Below are 20,272 nucleotides of genomic sequence, written 5' to 3'. Positions count from 1 at the left end.
ATTTTGATCAGAAGCTTGCAGATGAAGATATGATGCTGAACTCCATGGATGCTAGTCTAGTGATACCCCCGGTCATCTTCCTGTGGATGGATGTCCTTGTTTCGCTGTACTTTGATGAATAAAGGTTAAGACATTATGTCTGTTCAAAGTGTAATATGTTAATATAATCGTTATTTACGCTTTTATGCATTGTTCTTTTGATATATTACACTTGTGACATCAACATATGTGTGGAAATAGATCCTGGCACACATATGCTATGCACCCGGCTCTGCCCTTTGGAGACGGGTGTGACAGAAGTGGTATCAAAGCAATGTGACCGTAGGTCGCTAGATTAGTTAGAAATGGAAAGCCCAGTCAGTCTTTCAAAGCCTGATATATTTTCCTCCATAAAAACTTACTTTATATCATGACTCGTCTCTTTTATTTTAAACTCTACTTATCTGATTCTTCGTCTATCAGAAGATTCTAATGAGAAGCATTGCAAGATGATCAAGTTAGGATTGTGGAACTTGAAGTGAAGTCTACCGGAAGGAACCCTTTAGAAGCTATGGAACATGCCCCATTCTCTGTCTTATCCCCGCCCCACAAGAAGTTTCGTTATAGATCTCTTGGATCTATTACCATTCTTCTTGGTTAGGTTGATAGGATAGTTCTATAGTGCTAAGTTTTCGACTAGATCGGTAAGGACGATGTTATATTGTAGTTGTTTTCTAATCCATAATATTGTTATATAACCCTTGATTTCTTCTACTCTTGTTTTCTTGCCATTGTATTGTCATCCTTGGACAATATCTACCTTGATATATTGAACCCTTTGTCTCTCTACTTCTCTCCTTGATAATGCTTTCTCCCTATTGAATTCTTACACTTTTGCTTTTGTGCCATTGTATTGCCACCCTTGCGCAATATCTACCTTGATATATTAAACCTTTGCCTCTCTACTTGTCTCCTTGATAAAGCTTTCTCCCTAACTCATTTCATATCCTTGGTTGTATCATTTATCCTCACTTTAATTGTTCATGGTTATCTTATTTCACTCTTGGCCACCAACAAATATGTCTTGTCTAACTCCTTGATAATTCTTACCCAACTCCTTGATGTTATAATATCTTTCTTATTCCAAACCTCGTCTCACCTTTTGTTTTGGTTGAATGAGTAGAATTGGATTGTGTTGTGCTGGTATGCTTGAGTTCATTGTCCTTTGTGTTCATGTTTGATTTGCTTCTTTGAAATGATTGTTGGTGTATTGTGTGACTTTTGTCCACAATGGCATCAATTAGCTAGGTAAAACCTTAGATAGATGGGTTTTCTCTGCTCTCTATAATCTGTCTTTACTCAACCCTTTCGTCCCTTCCATTCTTCCATACCCATACAGATGTCAGACCTTAGAATGTCAACTACAAGTGATGTCACTAAATGCAAAGAATGCGGTGTGTTGGCAAGTCAAAACAACACTATAAATAAAACAGTTGATGAACATACATTCAAGACACAAAAGGATGCCCAACCAAACCAACAAACAAGTGACCTTGGAACATGTTGTTGTTGTGAGTACTATGGAATTCCTTGTCGCCAGATCAGTACAAACGAAAGTGAAACTACAAAACAGAAGAACCGGATTTTGTTTTCTGGCATTAAAAGACAAATGTCTCCCCAAGAACAAGTAATAGCAGAGTCTCTCATACCTAACGCATTGTCAGTTGATGAATTGCAAAGTATTCCCAAAAGGAAACATCACAAGGATGCCCAGCCCCAAGAAGAAATACATGAGTGTTACATTGATGGATGGACTATTACTTGCACACAGTTTCAGCCTCGTCGTCGCATCAGATCCAAGAAACAAAAAGGGAAACATGGAAAAAGTCAAGAAATAACTTCAAGAAAAGCTTGCTATCAATGTGGACGTGAAGGTCATTATTTCCGTAACTGTCCTGAGAAAAGTTCACTACAGATCACCACCGAGATGAAGGTATCTCAGTCTTCAGACATGGAATATGAACAAAAATGCACAGAAATTTCTACCAACACCATAAAGACAACTCCACCATGTAACTTATCAAGTCGTGCTTGCTTTGGCTGAGGTGATACCGGCCATCTTGTTAATGGTTGTCCTAAGAAGGATGTGGAGATCAATAAGGTCCAAAAGAAAAGACAACACCCTCAAACCCATGCATCAACAAAGAATAAACAACGGAAAGAGACCACAGGAAGGATAAGTTATGCAGTGACAGGAACTATTCCATATGATAATGCAGTGATTTTTGGAACACTAGTCATTCACACAACCATCGCCACCGTGTTGTATGATCCTTGTACAACGCATTCTTTTATCAGTGCCCAGTTTGCAACAAAGTATGGTATCCTTAAGTGTCCCTTAAGATCAAGGAAGACCATCAGTGCACCTGAAGGAAAAATGTTAGTAAACTACATATGTCCGAAAGTAAGTGTTAAAATCAACGGGATAGATTTTCCAGCTGATCTCCTAGTGATAGAGTCAGTGGGAAAGGATGTGATTCTTGGAAAGAATTGGTTACAAAGAACTAAGGCAGTAATCCAACATAGAACCATATGTTTGGAAACCCCATCTGGAGAAAGAATAATAGTTGAAGACAATCAACCTCCAGCTCTGAAGATTGGTGCATCTGACAAGGAAGAATAATATATCATTTAGTTAGAAGGAGTATGTCTCGCGAAAAAAAGTCAAGATGTTGCCCTTTCAAGATTTGTAATAGTGCTAAGTAATATATGAATAAATTTGGAGAATCTTTCGCACCTATTGTGTTTTGCCTCTTTATAAAGAAAATAAAGTGTGGTGTCATCTGCTATATGCAAACAATGTGATACTCTAGTTGCCCTAAAGTCCCGCTCAAGTCTTTCTCTTAAATTTGTGCTCAAAGAAATATTCTTGGATCAGAAAAGATTATTTGGATATCATGCTCTGAAATCTATAAGGTTCAAAAGATCTCTGTTAAGGATTATAACACTTGTACTCTCTAGTAGGATGATGAAGCTTGGCGGAATTGGAAATCATCCTAAACTAATCTTATTTTGGAAATAAAAAAATGTTGTGTTAGCTCTTTATCTTAATGTCATACAAGCCTCTTATGCAGTCTGTCTCACTAACTCTTTTATCCTCTAACTAGATGATGAACCCCAATGGAAATGAAGTAAATGGTGCCAATGACAATATCCCTACCTTAACAACTATGGACGAGAAAAATGAGTCACCGAGATATTCGATGAATGGAATGAAAAACAACAAAAGGAATAGAAAAATGTTTGGATACATGATTAGTTCACCTCAACCACAAGCAAAAGCCACGAAACACATGGATACCCAAACAGAAGAATCAAGTCAGGCTCAGCTACATGAGATACAGACACCCAATCAACCCTCATCCCTTGTTGGTCAAGCAAAGTTGACTCGCAAAGAACTCAAAGCAAGAGGTGCTTGCTACTACTGCAAAAGCGAAGGACATCTTATTCGCGAATGCCCCAAGAAGCGTCTAGACCGAATAAAGAAGAAAGCTGCCAAGCATGACCTAAGCAATAGTTCAGAAGACCCACCATTTTATAAGTATGATGATGAAGGTCGCTTGATTAGTATACATTGCGGAGCAAAGAAGTAAGGAAGTTCCTTAAGTTTGGAGGAGTTCGATGAGAACTAAGAACCTACACATAAACTATGTATCTCCTTTGCTTTCATGCTAGCCTTTCTTAATCTCGAGGACGAGATTCTTTTTAAGAGGGGTAGATTTGTGACACTATGAAAATCATTAAATAAAAATAATACATTTAGTTAATAATGGTATTTATGGGAATAAATTTTTCATTGAAGTGTTCATTATTTATTTCATTTGGAGTAATTTTTTTTATCGCACATGATTGATTTTTCGTTATTGAATAACATTTCTTCTTAAATAAAAATCCTAGTAAATAAATAATATAATCAGTCCAAAGATAACTATATTATTTATAAATACTTTTGGTTCAATTACTATAAATTTTAGAGTTATTTAAAAGTGTATTCTAAATTAGAAATTCGAAAAAAAAAGAAAAAAAAACCCAACCCTAACCTAAGGCCCACTTGGCCCATCTCCCAGCCGGCCGCCTCCTACCCTAGGAGTCAGCCGTCGCGCGCTCCCTGTAGCCAGCCGCCGCTTGCTCCCATCTCCCTCTCTCCTGCTCTCTTCCCTCTCTTCTCTATCTCTCCTTTCCCCTGCTTCAACCGAACGCCAGGAGGCCAGCAGCCGCCAGCCATCGCGCCAGGGCAGTGCGCCCCTACACGCATCCGAGCGTCCCTAACCCGCGCGACCCCGAGCGCCAAGCACGCGCTGGCCGCGACCCGCCAGGAACCCGCGCCCGACCGCGCCCTGTCCATGCCCTGCACCTCGCGTCGTGCCCAGGTGCCGCGGACCCGACCCTGCTCCAGCCGCGCAACTCGCCGCGCCGCGATGCACCGACTGCCCTACGCGCCCGACGCGATCCCGCGCGACCGTTTCTTGGCGTTAATGGAACTTCAATGTCGTGGTTACTCCTCCCTCTGTTAATGGCCATCAATGAAATTCATGGTCGCCATTTCTTCTCCTCCCCGGCGCCCCTCTCTCTCCCTCTCCTCCCTCTATAAATTGGACGCCGAGCTCATCTCTTCTCCTCCCCTACCCGAGCTCTCTTACTCCCTAAGCTCCTTCTCTCTCTCCCACTCGCCCATGCCGTCGCCGGCGTTCGTCTGCCGGAGTTCGTCTACGCTGTCGCTGTCCGTCAAACCACGCCGGAGTTTCGCCGTCCGTCGTCGACACGATCGCGCAGCACACCAACTGGACCAACCGTGCCCACGCCGTTCGCCGTCATCCGTTCATCCCAAGGTTGATGACAAACCCAAAACATTAATATTCTAAAGCATGTGTTGAATTTATAAATTTGTGAATTATTGTTATAATATTGATGCGATTTGGCGATTCACGTGTATGATTTTAGAGATTTCGATGTATACGTATTGCTAAAATCGAACCCCGCGACAATATTTTGAATATGCATATGATTTTATAATTCTAAAAATGAACACGGTCACTATTCACTACCTCAGTGATTTTCATACTAGAAAACGTTTAGAGATTTGATTTTACTTTTGTGGGTGGAACGAGAATTGTTAGTAGTATGTTAAGTATAAACTTATTTGCATGAAGAAATAGAAGAAATACTAGGCCACGTATTTTCGGTCAAATGAAGATATAGTTTACTATTCCTAATAAATAAATTCATAAGTATGGCACTTAAGTACTTAGAATTAGTAAGATATTTATTTATGTCATAATAACCATGAATAGGTTATTAAAAGTCTCATTTAGTAAATTACAATTAATTCTAGTATATTAATGTTAGAAGAATTATAAATAAATAATTTTTAGATATACGTATAAATTCTATTTAGAAAAGAAAAGAGAAATCGAAAGAATAGAATTTTATAATAATTTTAAAATGACCTAATTAGGTTCTCATACTTTCCTAATAAAGGAAATGATAGTTATGTTGTTAAACATAGGTTTCTTACTAATGAAGTAGATAATTTGTTTCTAACTTTAAAAATGACCTTTTAAAAGATATCATGTTTTTAATTTACCAATGTTCGTTATAGATGGTTAAGAATAGCCGTATTAAATAGAAACTTAAAAGAATATGTAGACATATGTTTCTTAATAAAAATAGAAAATAAACATATGTCCAATTAATAGATTATTTATATTCTCAATTAAAAGATAACAAGGGTCAGTGCTTTTATAAACTAAAATGATAGTTGATACATAATTTCCTTTCTAATGAATTAGATCATTTGTTCCTACAATAGAATTAAAGATAATTAATAGATTAATTATCCTTTATCACAATTTATTAATCAAACTTATAGTCAAATTGTTCATAACTAGATATATGGCATGATTAATCATTTCATAGAATTTAGTCCACATTCTATAATTCACTTAGTTTTTCCTAAAGAATAAAATAAAGTAAATTAGTTGTTCATGTTCTTTTTATAATTAAAATGTTAGTTTATATATCGACCTTGAATATAGTTTCTTAATAATAGGCTATGTGTTTTTCCTAATCAAAGTAAGATAACTAATGGTTTCTTTCTTTTACGTGAAAATGCATTTAAGGCCTATATCCTACCTTGTTTAAAATATAGATGTTTAATAATATGATTTTGATCTTTTCCCATAAACCGATTAGGCTTATATATTAACTCTTCTTCAATAAATGTATTATATGTTCCATAATATTTCATAAATTAATAAGGTGTTTTATCATCTTATGAACCCTTAATCTTAGACATATCACATATGACGTTTTTTTTAAAAGAATAATTTGGTGAACCTAATATTTGTATATTTTAATTAAGATGTTTTAAGCTCATGTCTTGTTTTATAAAGTATAGATTACACATTTTTGAAAAGAATACCTTCATATTATAACCATTACTTGCAACGTTTTTGAAAAGCGAATGCTCTTTTCTTTAAGCTTTCCTTCAGCTTTGCGTATGGTGAATGTTGTATGTTATTGAGTGGTGCTTGTTTCTTGTTGTTTGTTTGTGTGATATTCAGTGGTTGATCTAGTAGTTAAGAATCAAGATCTATTCCTATACGCGGAAGAACCTCAAGTTTTCAATAAGCAAGGCAAGTGGACTTCTCCCTCTGCATACTCTGTTTGATCCCAAACAATACATTTAATAAAGTTTGTTCTTTTGGATATATATGCATAATTTGACGGGTTACCTATTTAGATAACCTTTCCAACCTTATTCCTTGATCAAACCTGGGAATTATACTTTACCTTAGTAGCTATGCTATTGCTACAACTTAACTTTATGCAGTCACTCCCGCTTATGATATTAATGTTCCAAATGGTAAGTTTACATTATTGTTGTTAACCCGATGGTTAAACAAGATTATTGCATATTAATTGGAACATGGAGTGACCACCCGGGAAAACAGTGCTACCATGAGAACTATCATGGCTCTGGTCTTGGCTAAATAACTAGGGAAGTCTTATGTTGGGTGCTGGTCGTGGTCGACAGGAACGGGGGCATCTGGCAAGCTCTTATAGTTCCGGCTCAGGCAGATTGGATACGGGCATAGTTCCCAAAGCTTTACCCTGTAGTCTGGACTATAAGTTGGTTACGGTAGGTGTGCCTTATGCAGTTTGACCATTTCCAGCATTTGCGTAATGAGGACTCTAGGGAGAAGCCTCGTAGTGAAACCCTGGCCATTCACCTCGGAAGTGAATACGGGTCTAGCTAACCCGGGCTAGAAGGGAATCGCGACTCATGGGTAAAGATGCGCCACCTCTGCAGAGTGTAAAACTGATATATCAGTCGTGCTCACGGTTATGAGCAGCCTGGACTCCTCACATGATAATTGAACTTGAAGATGGAAATAAATCGAGATCCGATGATCTGCCAATGGTTTGCTTAAGTGGTTTCACTTAAGTGTTTTTGAAATACTCTTGTATCTTTGCTTAATAGGAATACTTGGGATTCACACTTATTAGTAAGACAGGTGTTGTTAATAAAATGTTGACCAACTAAAATGCTTACTGCTCAACCTCAGCCTCACCTTGTTAGACGTGCATTAGTTTTTCCCCCACTTGCTGAGCCCCGACCATAAGTGAGCTCACCCTTGCTTAAATTTTGATCAGAAGCTTGCAGATGAAGATATGATGCTGAACTCCATGGATGCTAGTCTAGTGATACCCCCGGTCATCTTCCTGTGGATGGATGTCCTTGTTTCGCTGTACTTTGATGAATAAAGGTTAAGACATTATGTCTGTTCAAAGTGTAATATGTTAATATAATCGTTATTTACGCTTTTATGCATTGTTCTTTTGATATATTACACTTGTGACGTCAACATATGTGTGGAAATAGATCCTGGCACACATATGCTATGCACCCGGCTCTGCCCTTTGGAGACGGGTGTGACATATATAAAGAAAAATGTTCGCCGCTTTTATTTGTCAGGCCAAGCTTTTCAATTAAATTGGCTCCCGCCTAATAATATACTCAGGGGTGTTTGGTTAGAGGGACTAAAGATTAGTTCTAGTTTTTAGTCCCATTTAGTCCCTTTTTGGCAAACACTAGGGCTAAAATATGGACTAAAATGATTTAGTCTTTAGTCCTTCACATAGGTGCTAAAAGAGACTAAAAGCCCATAATTATCATGTTGCCCTTACCTTTTTGTATGAATAACTAATATTATGAGTATATTCTAAGGGCATTTGAGTCTTTGGACAATGTATTTAATCTCTACTACTACTTATGTCTTCAGTGTAGGCGTCCACAACGCCTGGTTCTGCCATCGCGCGATTCCCCTCCTCCATCCCGATTCATCTGCCCGTGATTCCGTCCTCGTGCCCGCAGCCCTCGCCACCATCCCGATTCCTCCGCCCGCGCGTCCCCTCCCTGCGCCCGCAGCCCCCGCCCTTAATCCCACGCAGGTCGACGAGATCCCCGCCACGATCTCCCCTCGCCTCCCCTCCTCGTCGCGGACTCCTCTCCTCGGCAAGCGCCCGCCCTCGCCCTCGCCCTCGCCCTCCCCCCGGCGCGGCGACGCAATCCCGCATCACGGTGCTCCCCCTCGGCAACCTCGCATCGCGGCGCCCCCTCCATCCTCGCGTGTGCCCCGCTCTCCTTCACGAAGCCCCGCTCCCTGCCCGCGCAGGCCGGCGAGATCCCCTCCCTGCCGCGATCTCCCCTCGCCTCCCCTCCTCGTCGCGGTCTCCTCTCCTCGGCAAGCGCCCGCCCTCGCCCTCCCCCCAGCGCGGCAGCACAATCCCGCATCGCGGCGCTTCCCTCGGCAATCTCTCATCGCGGCGCCCCCTCCATCCTCGCGTGTGCCCCGCTCTCCTTCACGAAGCCCCGCTCCCTGCAGTCCCCTTCCATCAGCGACACCATCCTCGCCGGCAAATCGCGCCTCGCGATGCAATCCCCCATGGATCCAGTCGGACCCGTCGCCGTTCCGGCGATCCCCCATGGATCCGGTCGGACCTCCGCTACCTACAGTGCCTGCCCTCCAGCTACAGAGACGCCGCCATGGAGAGACTCGCAGTTGCCGAGTTCCAGCAGAGGGGAATGGTGCCCAACAGCTACGAGATGGCGGCTTCCACCCTGCTGTGCGGCGAGGACAGCAGCAGCATCCTAGACCTCGAAGCGGGGCCCAGGAGGAGGAGGAGGTGCTGCTGGCGCGGAGCAGGACGCGCGGGGAGCCCAGCGTGGTCTTCCCCGTGCCGTCCGAGGACTGCGTCGCCGGTTTCGTGGAGGTGGAGGCGGCGCACATGCCGTGGGAGGACTACGCCGAGAGGCTGCGCGGTGGGGGCACGGATCTCCGCGTCCGGACGGACGCCATCGACTGGATTTGGAAGGTGGGGCGCTCTCCTCGGTCAATGCAGTCTTCGCTGATCTCTCGAGTCTGTGTTCCCATCCCATCCATCCGGGCTATGAATCTGACAGTTTTGCCTCTCGACAGGTTCACGCGTACTAAGGTTTCGGCCCTCTCACCGCCTGCTTGGCCGTCAACTACCTGGACCGCTTCCTCTCGCTCTACCAGCTTCCGATAAGAATCATCAAAGCCTACGAAGTGATGGTGGAGTGGCACTGTTTACTTCTTGGTTCTTGGAACAAAGAAGGCGTTCAGAAATCAGAGCATATGTTCCAGTGTTCTCAGTGCTGGTAATGACGCCTGTCTCGCTCACTGTTTCAGGAAGGCAAGTCTTGGACGACGCAACTGCTGTCTGTGGCGTGCTTGTCCCTGGCTGCCAAGATGGAGGAGACCTACGTTCCTCCGTCTCTGGACCTGCAGGTGAGAGAGCAATGCGTAGGGGACGCACACACCACACGTTCTAGTGGGCCGCCCCTGAGACCTTGTTCCTGATCGCTGCTGTTGTTGGGTCCTGTCGGGCAGCAGGTCGGGGAGAGGATGCGAGCGGTCACCCCCTAGCAGAATTTTATACATACATGTTCTGCTACTAGCTGGTGCTACCCATCTTCAACGGCGCGGCCTACATCTACGAGGCGCACGTCCGGCGCTACTTCAAGATCAGCAGCTACGTGAGCCCCAGCTACAGCGAGCACCACCGCCGGGTGCTACAGATGACGAGCCTCGACGCGTGCAGGTCCGTCAAGCGCTTCATCGACACGCACGGGCCCGACGCGCTCGACAGGATCATCCGAGCTGTGAGTTCTTTCTTCTTTGTCGTCCTAGCTATGTGCCTTGTTTTTTTTGGTTTCCCTGACGGAGAAGCATCTGAAACTAGTGTAGGCTGAGCAGGAAGCCAAGAGGACCTAGCAGCTTAGTGTGCGCTGTAACTTAAGGGATTCAGTCCATAGGGCTTCAGAATTCAGATGGGGGTGAAGGCGAAGCAATGTGAATTGTTTGGGGCAAAAACCGAAGCAGCCCGATGCTCTCCTACCCCTCAGTTCTGTTGAGAAGGATAAGACAAGTTAACTTTAGTTGTCTAACTGCTTAAATACTTAAATTTTATCCTCGGTTATATGACCTTTATTCTGGTAGTGCATTGAAGTTCTTTTATGTTAGGATGCTTGAGGTCTGACATGCTACTGGTAGTGTATTGAAAATATTTTATGCAACATTGGGCAGCATTGACATGGGGTTCAGCATATTAGTTCTTGTGTTTCTCTTCTTTTGGGCATGATTGTCTCTGTTAGCTTCAATGCTTTTGGGAGTACTACCTGTTTAAGAAGGCTTTGCTTACATTTAACTAACTTGATGGTATTGCAACAAAGCCAACGCTAGGCTTCAGATATGAAAGCAGTTTTAGCGACTCGGTCTAGGTTGTTCTTCTCAATAAAAATGATAGAAAAAATTCTGCTTTTCATATCATGCATAAATTGATTTGGGAATCCTTTTGTTATTCGAAGCATAAAGTTTCTTTTGGATCTTGTCAAACCTAGACTTAGCACTAGAAACATTATGAGAGGAAGGCATATGAATTGGAATCCTATGACTATTTTGTGCCAGCAATTAGTAGAAGAAATTTTGGACCATATGTTCTTCCAGTGCACCTTTGATTACTCATCTTTGGTAAGCAGCTAATTGTCCTATAATTGTTTCTCTACATTTTCCATCTCGCAGTTTCAGTTGTGTTAATTTGGAGCTGCCGCAGGAGCATGTCGTCACGGCGCTTTCAGTGGAGAGCTACTACAGGTACGAACATGCTTATTTTGCAAACTGTGCTTGCTGTTCATGTAAAGTTTCAGAAATCCGTCTTTTGCCATTCGATCGGCCACTATTGTGTTTCATTTCTTGTGCTTCAGTTTCTTGTTATTCTAATATTTTCTCATTTCAGAGGATTTAAATTCTAGATGTAGGCATATAGAACGAAAATCATCAAAAAACATTCTGGCCAAGTGTGCTGCAAGGATTGTCTCCTCCGGCGCCCAGGCCAGACGCGCCGCGCAGGCCACTGCCCCGCCAAGAGGAGGATTTTGAGGTCGACTTCGAGGAGTTCGGGGTGAAGGCCGGCGACTCGGAGCTCGACTCTGCAGATGAGGCAATGACCTTCGCCGCCCCAGGAGTGCACTCGCCAGAGGTTACAACTGGCTCTTCCCAATCTCCAGAGCTATCCTTGTCTGTCACCCCATTCTTGGCTGCAATAGCAGTTCCTCTTGAAGACAAAACTTCAACGGTGGATTTTGTTTGGGCAATCCCCCTCTCCCTCCTATTCTTAGGTAAACAATCTGCTATGTTATATTTTTATTCAAGTTTCTAGCTCTGTTTCTTGTTGGGTCTGTAATGGAGGTCCACTTTAGCTTCAGTTCAATACCGATCTACATAGCTAACATATTTTGCTGAAAAAACGTAGAAGGTTATTGTAGCCAAGTTTACTGCTGATTTTGTTTTTTACCCTTTTCACTGTAAATAAAGGTGATTTGCAGCCACCTCGTAGAAGGTGTCTGTATACGATGGCATCAGTGATGCTCATCTTTTCAGCAAAAGCTGCTGATATTCACCAGATAATCCCTCTTGTGAAAGCTGCAGGACCAGATAAAATGGTTTGTTGATTCCCATGTTTATTTGCTAGCCGCTGTAGCATTGATCCTCATCTTTGCTTGATGGATGACTGCCAACTTGTTAATACCTCTGCGGAGTCATCTAACAGTGAGATGGTTTATGGTTTTGAGGAAGATGAAAATGATGCACTGGCCTTTCTTTCAGCCATAAGCGAGTACGACACGGAGCTAATAGAAACCGTGATGTGCCACTTCAGGGAGAAGTTTGAAAATTTACCAGAGGTGTGGATTTAGTTTTCCTTAGTATTTTTGTTTACTTGTATAGAACAAATAACATAATAGATAACTGATTGTCTTTACCTGTTATCTCCAGAAATTTAATGGGGTAGAACAACTTCTTCAAGAGTTTTCCCTGGATGATTTGTTTCCTCTTGTTGCTCCACTGTTCATGGAGACGCCACACTCTTGTTCGATGTATGCAGAAAAGGCCGAACAATGTTTTGACGAGGTAGCAACTGATCCTTCACAAATAGTTGATTTGTGTTACAATGTTAATATTCGACAATTACAGTATTGCCGTTGTAACCTGTTGTTTTTGTCTGCTCATCTCCTGTCCACAGGATACTACAAGTTTCCTTTGCAGCGCTACATGGCCCTCGTGGATCTCCAGGTAACTGATCATTAAGTTTCATTGTTATGCATAGTATATTAGTATAGCTGATATAAGGAGTTCATTTGGGCTATACTTTTCTCTGGTACCATCTTATCACAGGAAGGGAACGAGAGGCTTTTCTACAAGCTGCTCATTGACAACATTGAGGAGCCGTTGGTGAGGCCTGCCAAAAGTATGGATCCATATTGAGTCGCCCTCAGTGTCTTTATATCAGTTTGAAGGAAAAGTAAGTTCTGTTTTTTTTGCCATTGCCTGTTCAGGTTCATATGGTGTTTTTATTTGGTTGTGTGTGGGGTCTGCTAGCTTGGCCCCCCTAATCTCTATATAGCGCTACGCTAACTATTTGAGTAATCTGTCATGCAGGGTCTACAATAATCGAGCATTACTTATGGCCGCAACTACAACGTTTCAGACTTCCTGCCGTGTGATAACCAAGTTCCTTTGAATATTGTGTCAACTACTAGGGCATGTTAGAATTGCTTGCGTGTGTGCTTTTCCATTGTTCAGGCAGCATAAAGCTTGAGACCATTTGTTTAGTCTATGCTGATCAGTTCGACTGCTAATTAGCAGCGCATCCCAGTCAAAAGCAGCATGTGTATTGTATAACTGTAAATATTGCCTTGATTTGAATAAACTTGTTTTTTGTGCTAGAACTTTATTTCACGAACTTCATATGATAGACCCTACTGTAGAGTATTTCTTTCTCTTCTCATTTCCCATTATTTTTATCACTTCTCTTTCAACAAGAATTTTCTTTCTTATTTTATTTTATTTTATGTAGAAGTGTAGAACCATATAGTCTCTTTGGCTAATTTAATGTGGTTTTGTTATCGGGAAATCTGGACTAATATATTTATCCCATCTTTAAAAGTGGTGTTTTGAATTATTAGATCGACATATTAACAACTGGGTGGGGGTATTTTATCTACTACCTTTACTACTATAATGCACTACTTTTAATAGTTCCAGTCGTGGTTTTTGTGTGTCGCGCCCTCACCCGCTCGCTCGTTCTCCATGCTTCGCTATCTAGGTGCGTCCGCCCGCTCTCTGACATCCACAAACACTATCCTTTGAGCATTACATATCTTTTTGAACTAATTTAGTTGTACATTACTATTTTATTTAATATTTTGTATGCCGTCGCAACGCACGGGCACCTACCTAATGACTTTAGAATATGTTTAGTCCCTAGAACCAAACATGTAGGGACTAAAGTTTAGTCCTAGGACTAAAATTTAGTCCTAGGACTAATTGAAACCAAACATGGCATCAGTAGTACAAAAAATCGTTGGTACTATGATCAGCGGCCTCATCCAATAGAGGAGACTTGGTCAGTCCTACTTCTACGGTTCTACCTTCTTGCATTGCGTTGCGTCGTCTTATCAGTTATCACAGCCACAGCAGTAGCACATCCCCACCACGGGCGAGGAGCCGGGGACGTACGGGTGGACCACGGTCCGGCCAGTTGTGGCTTTGCGAGCACAGTGTCAACAGACAGCCCTGGTATGGTAAACCCTGCTCCTCCGTGAACCGGGAAAACGATGATTGCCCTTGCTTGCCTGCCTGCCTGCGCCACCGTGAACGGACCACCATGCCGCAGCACAGTGGCATCTTGCTCGCAGTCGCAGCCTTGCCAGTCGCCAGCCACAGTAGCTGGCCGGAGAACTCCACGAGTTGCTAGTTGCTACAAGCCGGCGTACGTACGGTGGCCCCCGGGCCATTGTACGCACGCACAGGAACGCATGCAATGATGAGCGCTGCTCTGGCAGCCGCTGACATGCATCAGGACGTGTCCACGCGACGCGGACGCCGGGCTGGACGTGTCGCGCGAGGGCTTGCGGCGGGGCGAGCGCTCTAGCAGAAACAGCCGGCCGGAGCAGCAGCCGTCGCCGTCGCCGTCCCGTCGTCCATCGGGCTCTCGGACCGGGCCCAACGCAAGCGCCAGCATCTTCTCGCCGTTTGCAGCAGCAGGTGCACAGACAGAGGCCCTCTGCCTGGGCCTGCCTGCCGCCTGTCAGCCAGACGCGCTTCAGGCCTGCTGTTTTTATTACAGCGCGGAACTTGGGTAGAGCGCCATGCCTGAAAGGATTGCAGTGCACCGTTTCAGGGGGCACAGCACACTATGGAATTGGATGGTAGTAATAAACCACATGTGGCATTATTGCATGATTATATTATACCAGCTACGTTTGCCTGTAGCGCAACGAATGCAAACACCACGACTGCCAAGAACAGCGTGGAGATGCCACCAGGATGTCTGCACTACTTTTCCAGAAACATCCATACGTTGCAGGTCAATATACTTGTAATCCTATTAACATTTCTATATACACCAGGACAACAATGTATCAGCAAAAGCTTTCCAGCCTACAAATTGCTAGGGCTAGGAAGTGAGCATAAAATGATCCCAAAAAGAAAGAAATGCGAGAGGGAGGTAGGGGCGAGGGAATAATACAGGATTTGAGCGATCTCTTGCATTATGCGACAGCACTAATATCTGTTGGAGATACTCTGCTTGTCCCGGTCCGCTGTAGGAGCGTTTCCCCTCGCCTGCCCTTCGCGATTCTTGTTGAGCCGGGCTACTCTGTACTCCTGGCAATAATGCTGTTGCTCACTCAGCAACCTCCAGCTTCTGCTCCCAGAATCACTACTGCCGTTAACAGAACCAGACTCCACGACCATGTCGCCCTCAAGAATGCGAAGAACCTTTTATTCACCAAGGCAGAAATGGTGAGCATGCATGCAATCGAGCTTTCATCACTGGATATGGGGATGCAGCAACAACAACAACAACAACAACAACAAAAATTATCACTAACATGGGACATGCGAGGCCTTGAATGTGGGTCACGTCTTATACACAGGTTTGCCGCGTGCAGCATGCAGTGCACCTCGTTTTCGGAGTAGCGCGCGCCCAGTCGTGGGTCTATGAGCTCATCAATTGCATACTCCTCCAAGAATGGCCGTGCCTGTACAATCCAAATCTTGCGAGTTCAACACAAAACTGTAGTTTATATAACACAAGAAAGTTATCTGCTACAAGGGTGGTGTCCCATAAACCATATGAATCATTACTGTGAAGCAAAATGTCTTAGCCTCTTAGCCATCCAAAAAAAAATAGGCTTTACTAACGAGAAATGATGATCCAATATGTAACTCACCCATTCAGTTAGCAACTGCTGACCCTTTGGTCGGTTGATGTCAACAGCCTTCCGCCCAGTCACAAGCTCCACTAACACAACCCCAAAAGAGTACACATCAGCCTTCTCTGTTATTTGCCCACTCTGCGCATATTCAGGTGCCAGATAACTGCACCCGGTAATAAAGTTCTCTCGTTAGCTGCACTCAAAAGTTGAAATTGCCTATGATGAAAATATACATAGGATAAAGTCACAAAAACACCCACCCAAATGTGCCAATAACTCTTGTTTCAACACCCATGTCTCCATCAGGTTGCCATCGTGCCAGGCCGAAATCTCCAACCTGTCGGGCCGGGGCAACCATTATGCAGCTTACAATCATAACATGAAATTAATAGTTCAACAGGAACCAAAAAAAATATATTGGATGGTTGGCAGAGTTCAGCAGACGAAAGATAAACATCGCTCCAAACCTAATCTGCTTTAAGACCATACTTTCATGCTGATAAGTGTAATAACAAAAAAAAATTAGGATAGATTGACCTCCCTAAGAAAGACTCCAAACACCATCAGAAAAGTTTAATTGCAACATTAGTCTACTACCAGTCAAATACGAAGAATAATTGCCTCATGATTGCATCAGATACAAAAACTTTAACCTATATGGAAAGGTGCCTAATGTCAAATGCACAAGAACAAATAGTCAACTTTACACCACAATCAGCAAAGTAGGACTGTACCAGTGGCTCGAAATCATGTGTGACAAGGATGTTGTTTGGTCTCATGTCACGATGGATTATGCAGCCAACCCTACATTCCTCGTGGAGGTACCGCAGCCCACGAGCAGCACCAACTGCAATCTTATGCCGTGCAGTCCACTCCAATGTTTCTCTATTACGACCTGAATGATATTTCAAGAATAGCTTTACAAGACAAATATATGTCAACATCACTAGGCTTGCAGGACTCTTAGCACAAAAAAAAAGTGAAACAGAGAGGGGAGAAGAATCAGAAACACAAAAGTTAGGTGCATCATGAACTTGGAGACAGCAAGTACCACAACCAAACTAATGGTTTCATGTACAAAAGTGCTACCGAGAAAACAATCTTACCATAGAGATGTGAGTCCAAAGATCTATTGCAGATGTACTCGTAAACCAATAAACGCCTTCTGTCCTCAACACAAAAACCAATCAGCATTACAACATTTCGATGTTGTGCACAACTAAGAACTTCCACCTCTGAGCAGAATTCAACATCACCCTGAGAACTAGCAAGCTTGTGTTGCTTAACAGCGATAGCCTGCCCATCAGGAAGGACACCTTGATGAACAGAACCAAATCCACCTTCAGCTAAGAAATTTGCTTGGGAGAAACCACCAGTTGCAAGCTCCAGTTCAGCATAACTAAACCACCGAGGTGGCTTTCCGAAAACAGGTGCCTTGTGCTGACATATTGAACAAAGTGGAGGTGGTCCAGGAGGTGCATTCCTTGCCAATGAGACAGCATCCCTGACATCTCCGCGGAAGTTTAAGTCTGACCTGCTTCTCATAGCACTAATTTCATTCAGGAGATCCAGCTTGGAAATCTTTTCCAACAAAACATCTGCAGTTGCAGTACGAGTTTTCCGTGGAACTTTTCCAAGCGACCTTGAGGATGCTGATCCCTGTAGAATATCAGACATCCATGGCTGAAAAGAGAAATTTGCTGGAGGGCTCAATGTTTCACTGTCCGAATCAGAAATATTGACATCTGAATGCTGAATTTTATCCTTTGTTGCTAGTACCTCTTTCTTCAGAGAACCATTTATTTCAGAAGCAGAAAATGGAGATGCCCCAGGGTCTGAACTTGAGACAGAGGAAGTTCCCGCTTCAGTACTTCTGAAAGGTGTATCCAGGTCTGGGCTGCTATTTGGGGTTACAGCAGGTCCTCGAATTGAACTTCGTGCCTCCTTAACATCAGTTGCAGTTTTACCACTAGAACAATCTAACACAGGTGGAACTGCACATGTTGCTTTAGACTCTTTATCAGGAGATCCCACAAGATTAAGCCGAAGGACTTTAGGCTGAGAACGCTTCATAACAACAATGTTGCACTGAAGCTCCTCCACACAACGCTTCTCCTCGTGCTTCAAATCCCTAAAGCAGCAGCAACATACAATTTATTAAGCAAAAATAACAATGAAAGAATGTAGGCTGTATTCAAAAAAAACTACTGTTTCAGGAGTTGAGAGTTGACCATTACTTGTCTAGCACAACCCAGCTTGCTTGTGCTTGCTTACACTCAGCAGCAACAACACCAGAAGGAGAGCCGGAAACAAGCTTATACATTACATTTATCTACAGAAGCACAGATAAATTAAGCACACAAGTATATGATAATTTTAATAAACATGTAAACGAGCATTAGCACCAGGTCAAACCATGTCAATATCATACACATCCAATTTCTTCAACATTTGAGAACACAACTCTGATAAATCACATTTCTGATCCACCATAGACTTATGGCCACTTGCACAGTCTCCGGCAAACAGTGGAAAACCCCAGAATTTTCTGCCTGAAATGGTGAAGCGTGCACATATTTTTCAGGCAACTACTGGAAAACCGGAGAGAAACATTGACAGAATTACGTGATCATTGTAACTAAAGTGGATATGATTAGTAGTACAAGCAAACGTGCACATGAGCACTCATTGATGCCCAGAAGCAAACAGGAAAGCCAAAAGCGGAAACAATACCAGAGCTCTGTGCCGGGATGACGACGAGGAGTATGATGCTTCCGCCGGGCTGCACGACATGCGTGAGCGCCCAGATGACGGCTGTCTTGGAGATCTCCCTCGTGGCTGCCCTTACCGCGACCACCACCTTCTCTGCCTTCACGGTCATGGAGGCCGCTCCCTTGCCAGCCACGGGCTTCCCCTTCCTCTGCAGCAGCAGCTGCTGCTGGGAAGAGCCCACAATCATCTTCTTCCTCTAGACAACCAGCGATGCCTACAAATCCAGAAGCACTAAGCCAGAAAACCCAACTGCCAAAGCAAACAACTCAACAACCTAAGACCCAAGAAGAAACAGCCAAAGCAAACTAGAATTGATGCCCGCCTAGTACAAACAACACAGCAACCGCGCTCTCATGGCAACAGGGAGGGGAGACGAGTGAGCAAGCGAGCGAGTACCGTACCACTGGTAGTTGCCACTAGAGTTGGACGCCGAACCTGCTTGGCAGGCGGAGTTGAACCAAAAAGGCGAGCAACACGACAGGTAAAGATGATTGAGTTAGAAAAGGAGGCAGCCTTTTCCACCAGTTCAAGTGTTGGCCTAGGTCCCGCCCATCGCAGCCTTTATTGGTGGCCGCAGATGGGAGCGGGCACCACCGCTGCGGTCGCCGGCACTGTAGACGGGAAAGATGACCCCGGACCCTCGGCTTCGGCTGGTGGTCAGATTGCACAGTGCAGCCTCGTCCTCCGCCTACCCACAGTATTCCGGGGCACGCCACAGGAATCGCCGTCACAAATTATTCGAGCCGGACGTGCCCTCGCAGATCTCGCCGCGCTTCGCGCCTCAGAATTGGCCTCTCCATGTGGGAGGAATCAAAGCCAGAATCGAAATTTCTTCTCTCCCGACAAGGAAATCCCCAGCCCCCCCACCCAAAAAAAAATGCAACGCTGGATTTGACTCGCATTTCGTTCCATAAACAAACGAATGATATACCAACTGCAAAAACAGGGGAGACAAAACCGTTCCGATTTCTGCAGCTCCCATCTGAGCGGCGCCGAATTCACACCCCGCCCTCAAACGAAGGCGGAACCGGAAAACCAGAGTCACCGAAGGGAAAGAGACGCACCAGGGGGGCGCGACGGCGACGAACGAGCTCCGCGCCTCCGCCGCCGACGGCAGCGCACCCTGTCCTCCTCCTTGCCGAGCGACGCGGCGCGGGCAAACCCTAGCCCTCACTGAGAACGCGTGGAAGCCGGGACAGAGGCGTTGGAAGAAGTGGCCATTAAAGCGGTGAATGCGCCGAAGCTATTAAAGAGCTCCATTGCTCCGCGCGAACCTCTGGCTCCCTCAGCTACTACTTCCCACTTCCTGACTTCCACGACCTTCAACCGCAGCCCCGATCGCCTTCGACCCTTTCAACCGAAGAATTACCCTCTTCGCCCTTCCGTATTTTCAAATATTACTAGCTATGCCACTCCCTCCCTGAATGGGAAAACGCATTTAAAAACCGGCTGACGGGGCAGAGAGTAACTGCCGTCGGTTTGCAATCTAACGGCCAATGAAGCCATAGAGTAAATGCTGCCCAGGGTGCCCTCGTGGGCCGAGCAGGCTGTCCTTAGCCAGGGACCACCTGGCAGGATCAGAGAGGAGTCGTGGCGGGGGTGCGGTCCGGCGCGCGGAGGCGTCAGGGGCGCCCTGTGTGTGTCCAGTGGACAGTG

General features: G+C 44.4%; 2 protein-coding genes and 1 pseudogene across 2 annotated transcripts; 1 reads left to right on the top strand and 2 right to left on the bottom strand.

The window, feature by feature from the left end:
• The first annotated feature begins 9,127 nt into the window (after nt 1-9,127).
• Nucleotides 9,128-9,926, top strand: LOC103637353 (cyclin-D4-1-like; annotated as a pseudogene).
• Nucleotides 9,927-13,796: 3,870 nt separating this feature from the next.
• On the bottom strand, nt 13,797-15,021 carry LOC103636053 (uncharacterized). Its single transcript, XM_008658411.4, has 2 exons — nt 14,879-15,021; nt 13,797-14,777 (listed from the first exon to the last, which is right to left on the bottom strand). The coding sequence occupies exons 1-2, from the start codon at nt 14,980-14,982 to the stop codon at nt 14,186-14,188; spliced, it is 696 nt and encodes a 231-aa protein (XP_008656633.1). The 5' UTR covers nt 14,983-15,021; the 3' UTR covers nt 13,797-14,185.
• On the bottom strand, nt 14,999-19,947 carry LOC103636052 (inactive protein kinase SELMODRAFT_444075). The gene is given in 12 exon segments (XM_020542447.3): nt 14,999-15,225; nt 15,227-15,282; nt 15,285-15,404; nt 15,518-15,667; nt 15,860-16,007; nt 16,105-16,181; nt 16,579-16,739; nt 16,951-17,975; nt 18,082-18,176; nt 18,260-18,396; nt 18,578-18,830; nt 19,681-19,947. Coding segments are annotated over 11 exon segments (2,232 nt in total). The 5' UTR covers nt 18,804-18,830; nt 19,681-19,947; the 3' UTR covers nt 14,999-15,188.
• Between the last annotated feature and the right edge of the window lie 325 nt (nt 19,948-20,272).

Source organism: Zea mays, chromosome 8 (assembly GCF_902167145.1).
Source record: "Zea mays cultivar B73 chromosome 8, Zm-B73-REFERENCE-NAM-5.0, whole genome shotgun sequence".
NCBI lineage: Eukaryota > Viridiplantae > Streptophyta > Magnoliopsida > Poales > Poaceae > Zea > Zea mays.
Note: the sequence above shows the minus strand (reverse complement) of the source record. Positions and strands in the feature narration are given on the sequence as shown.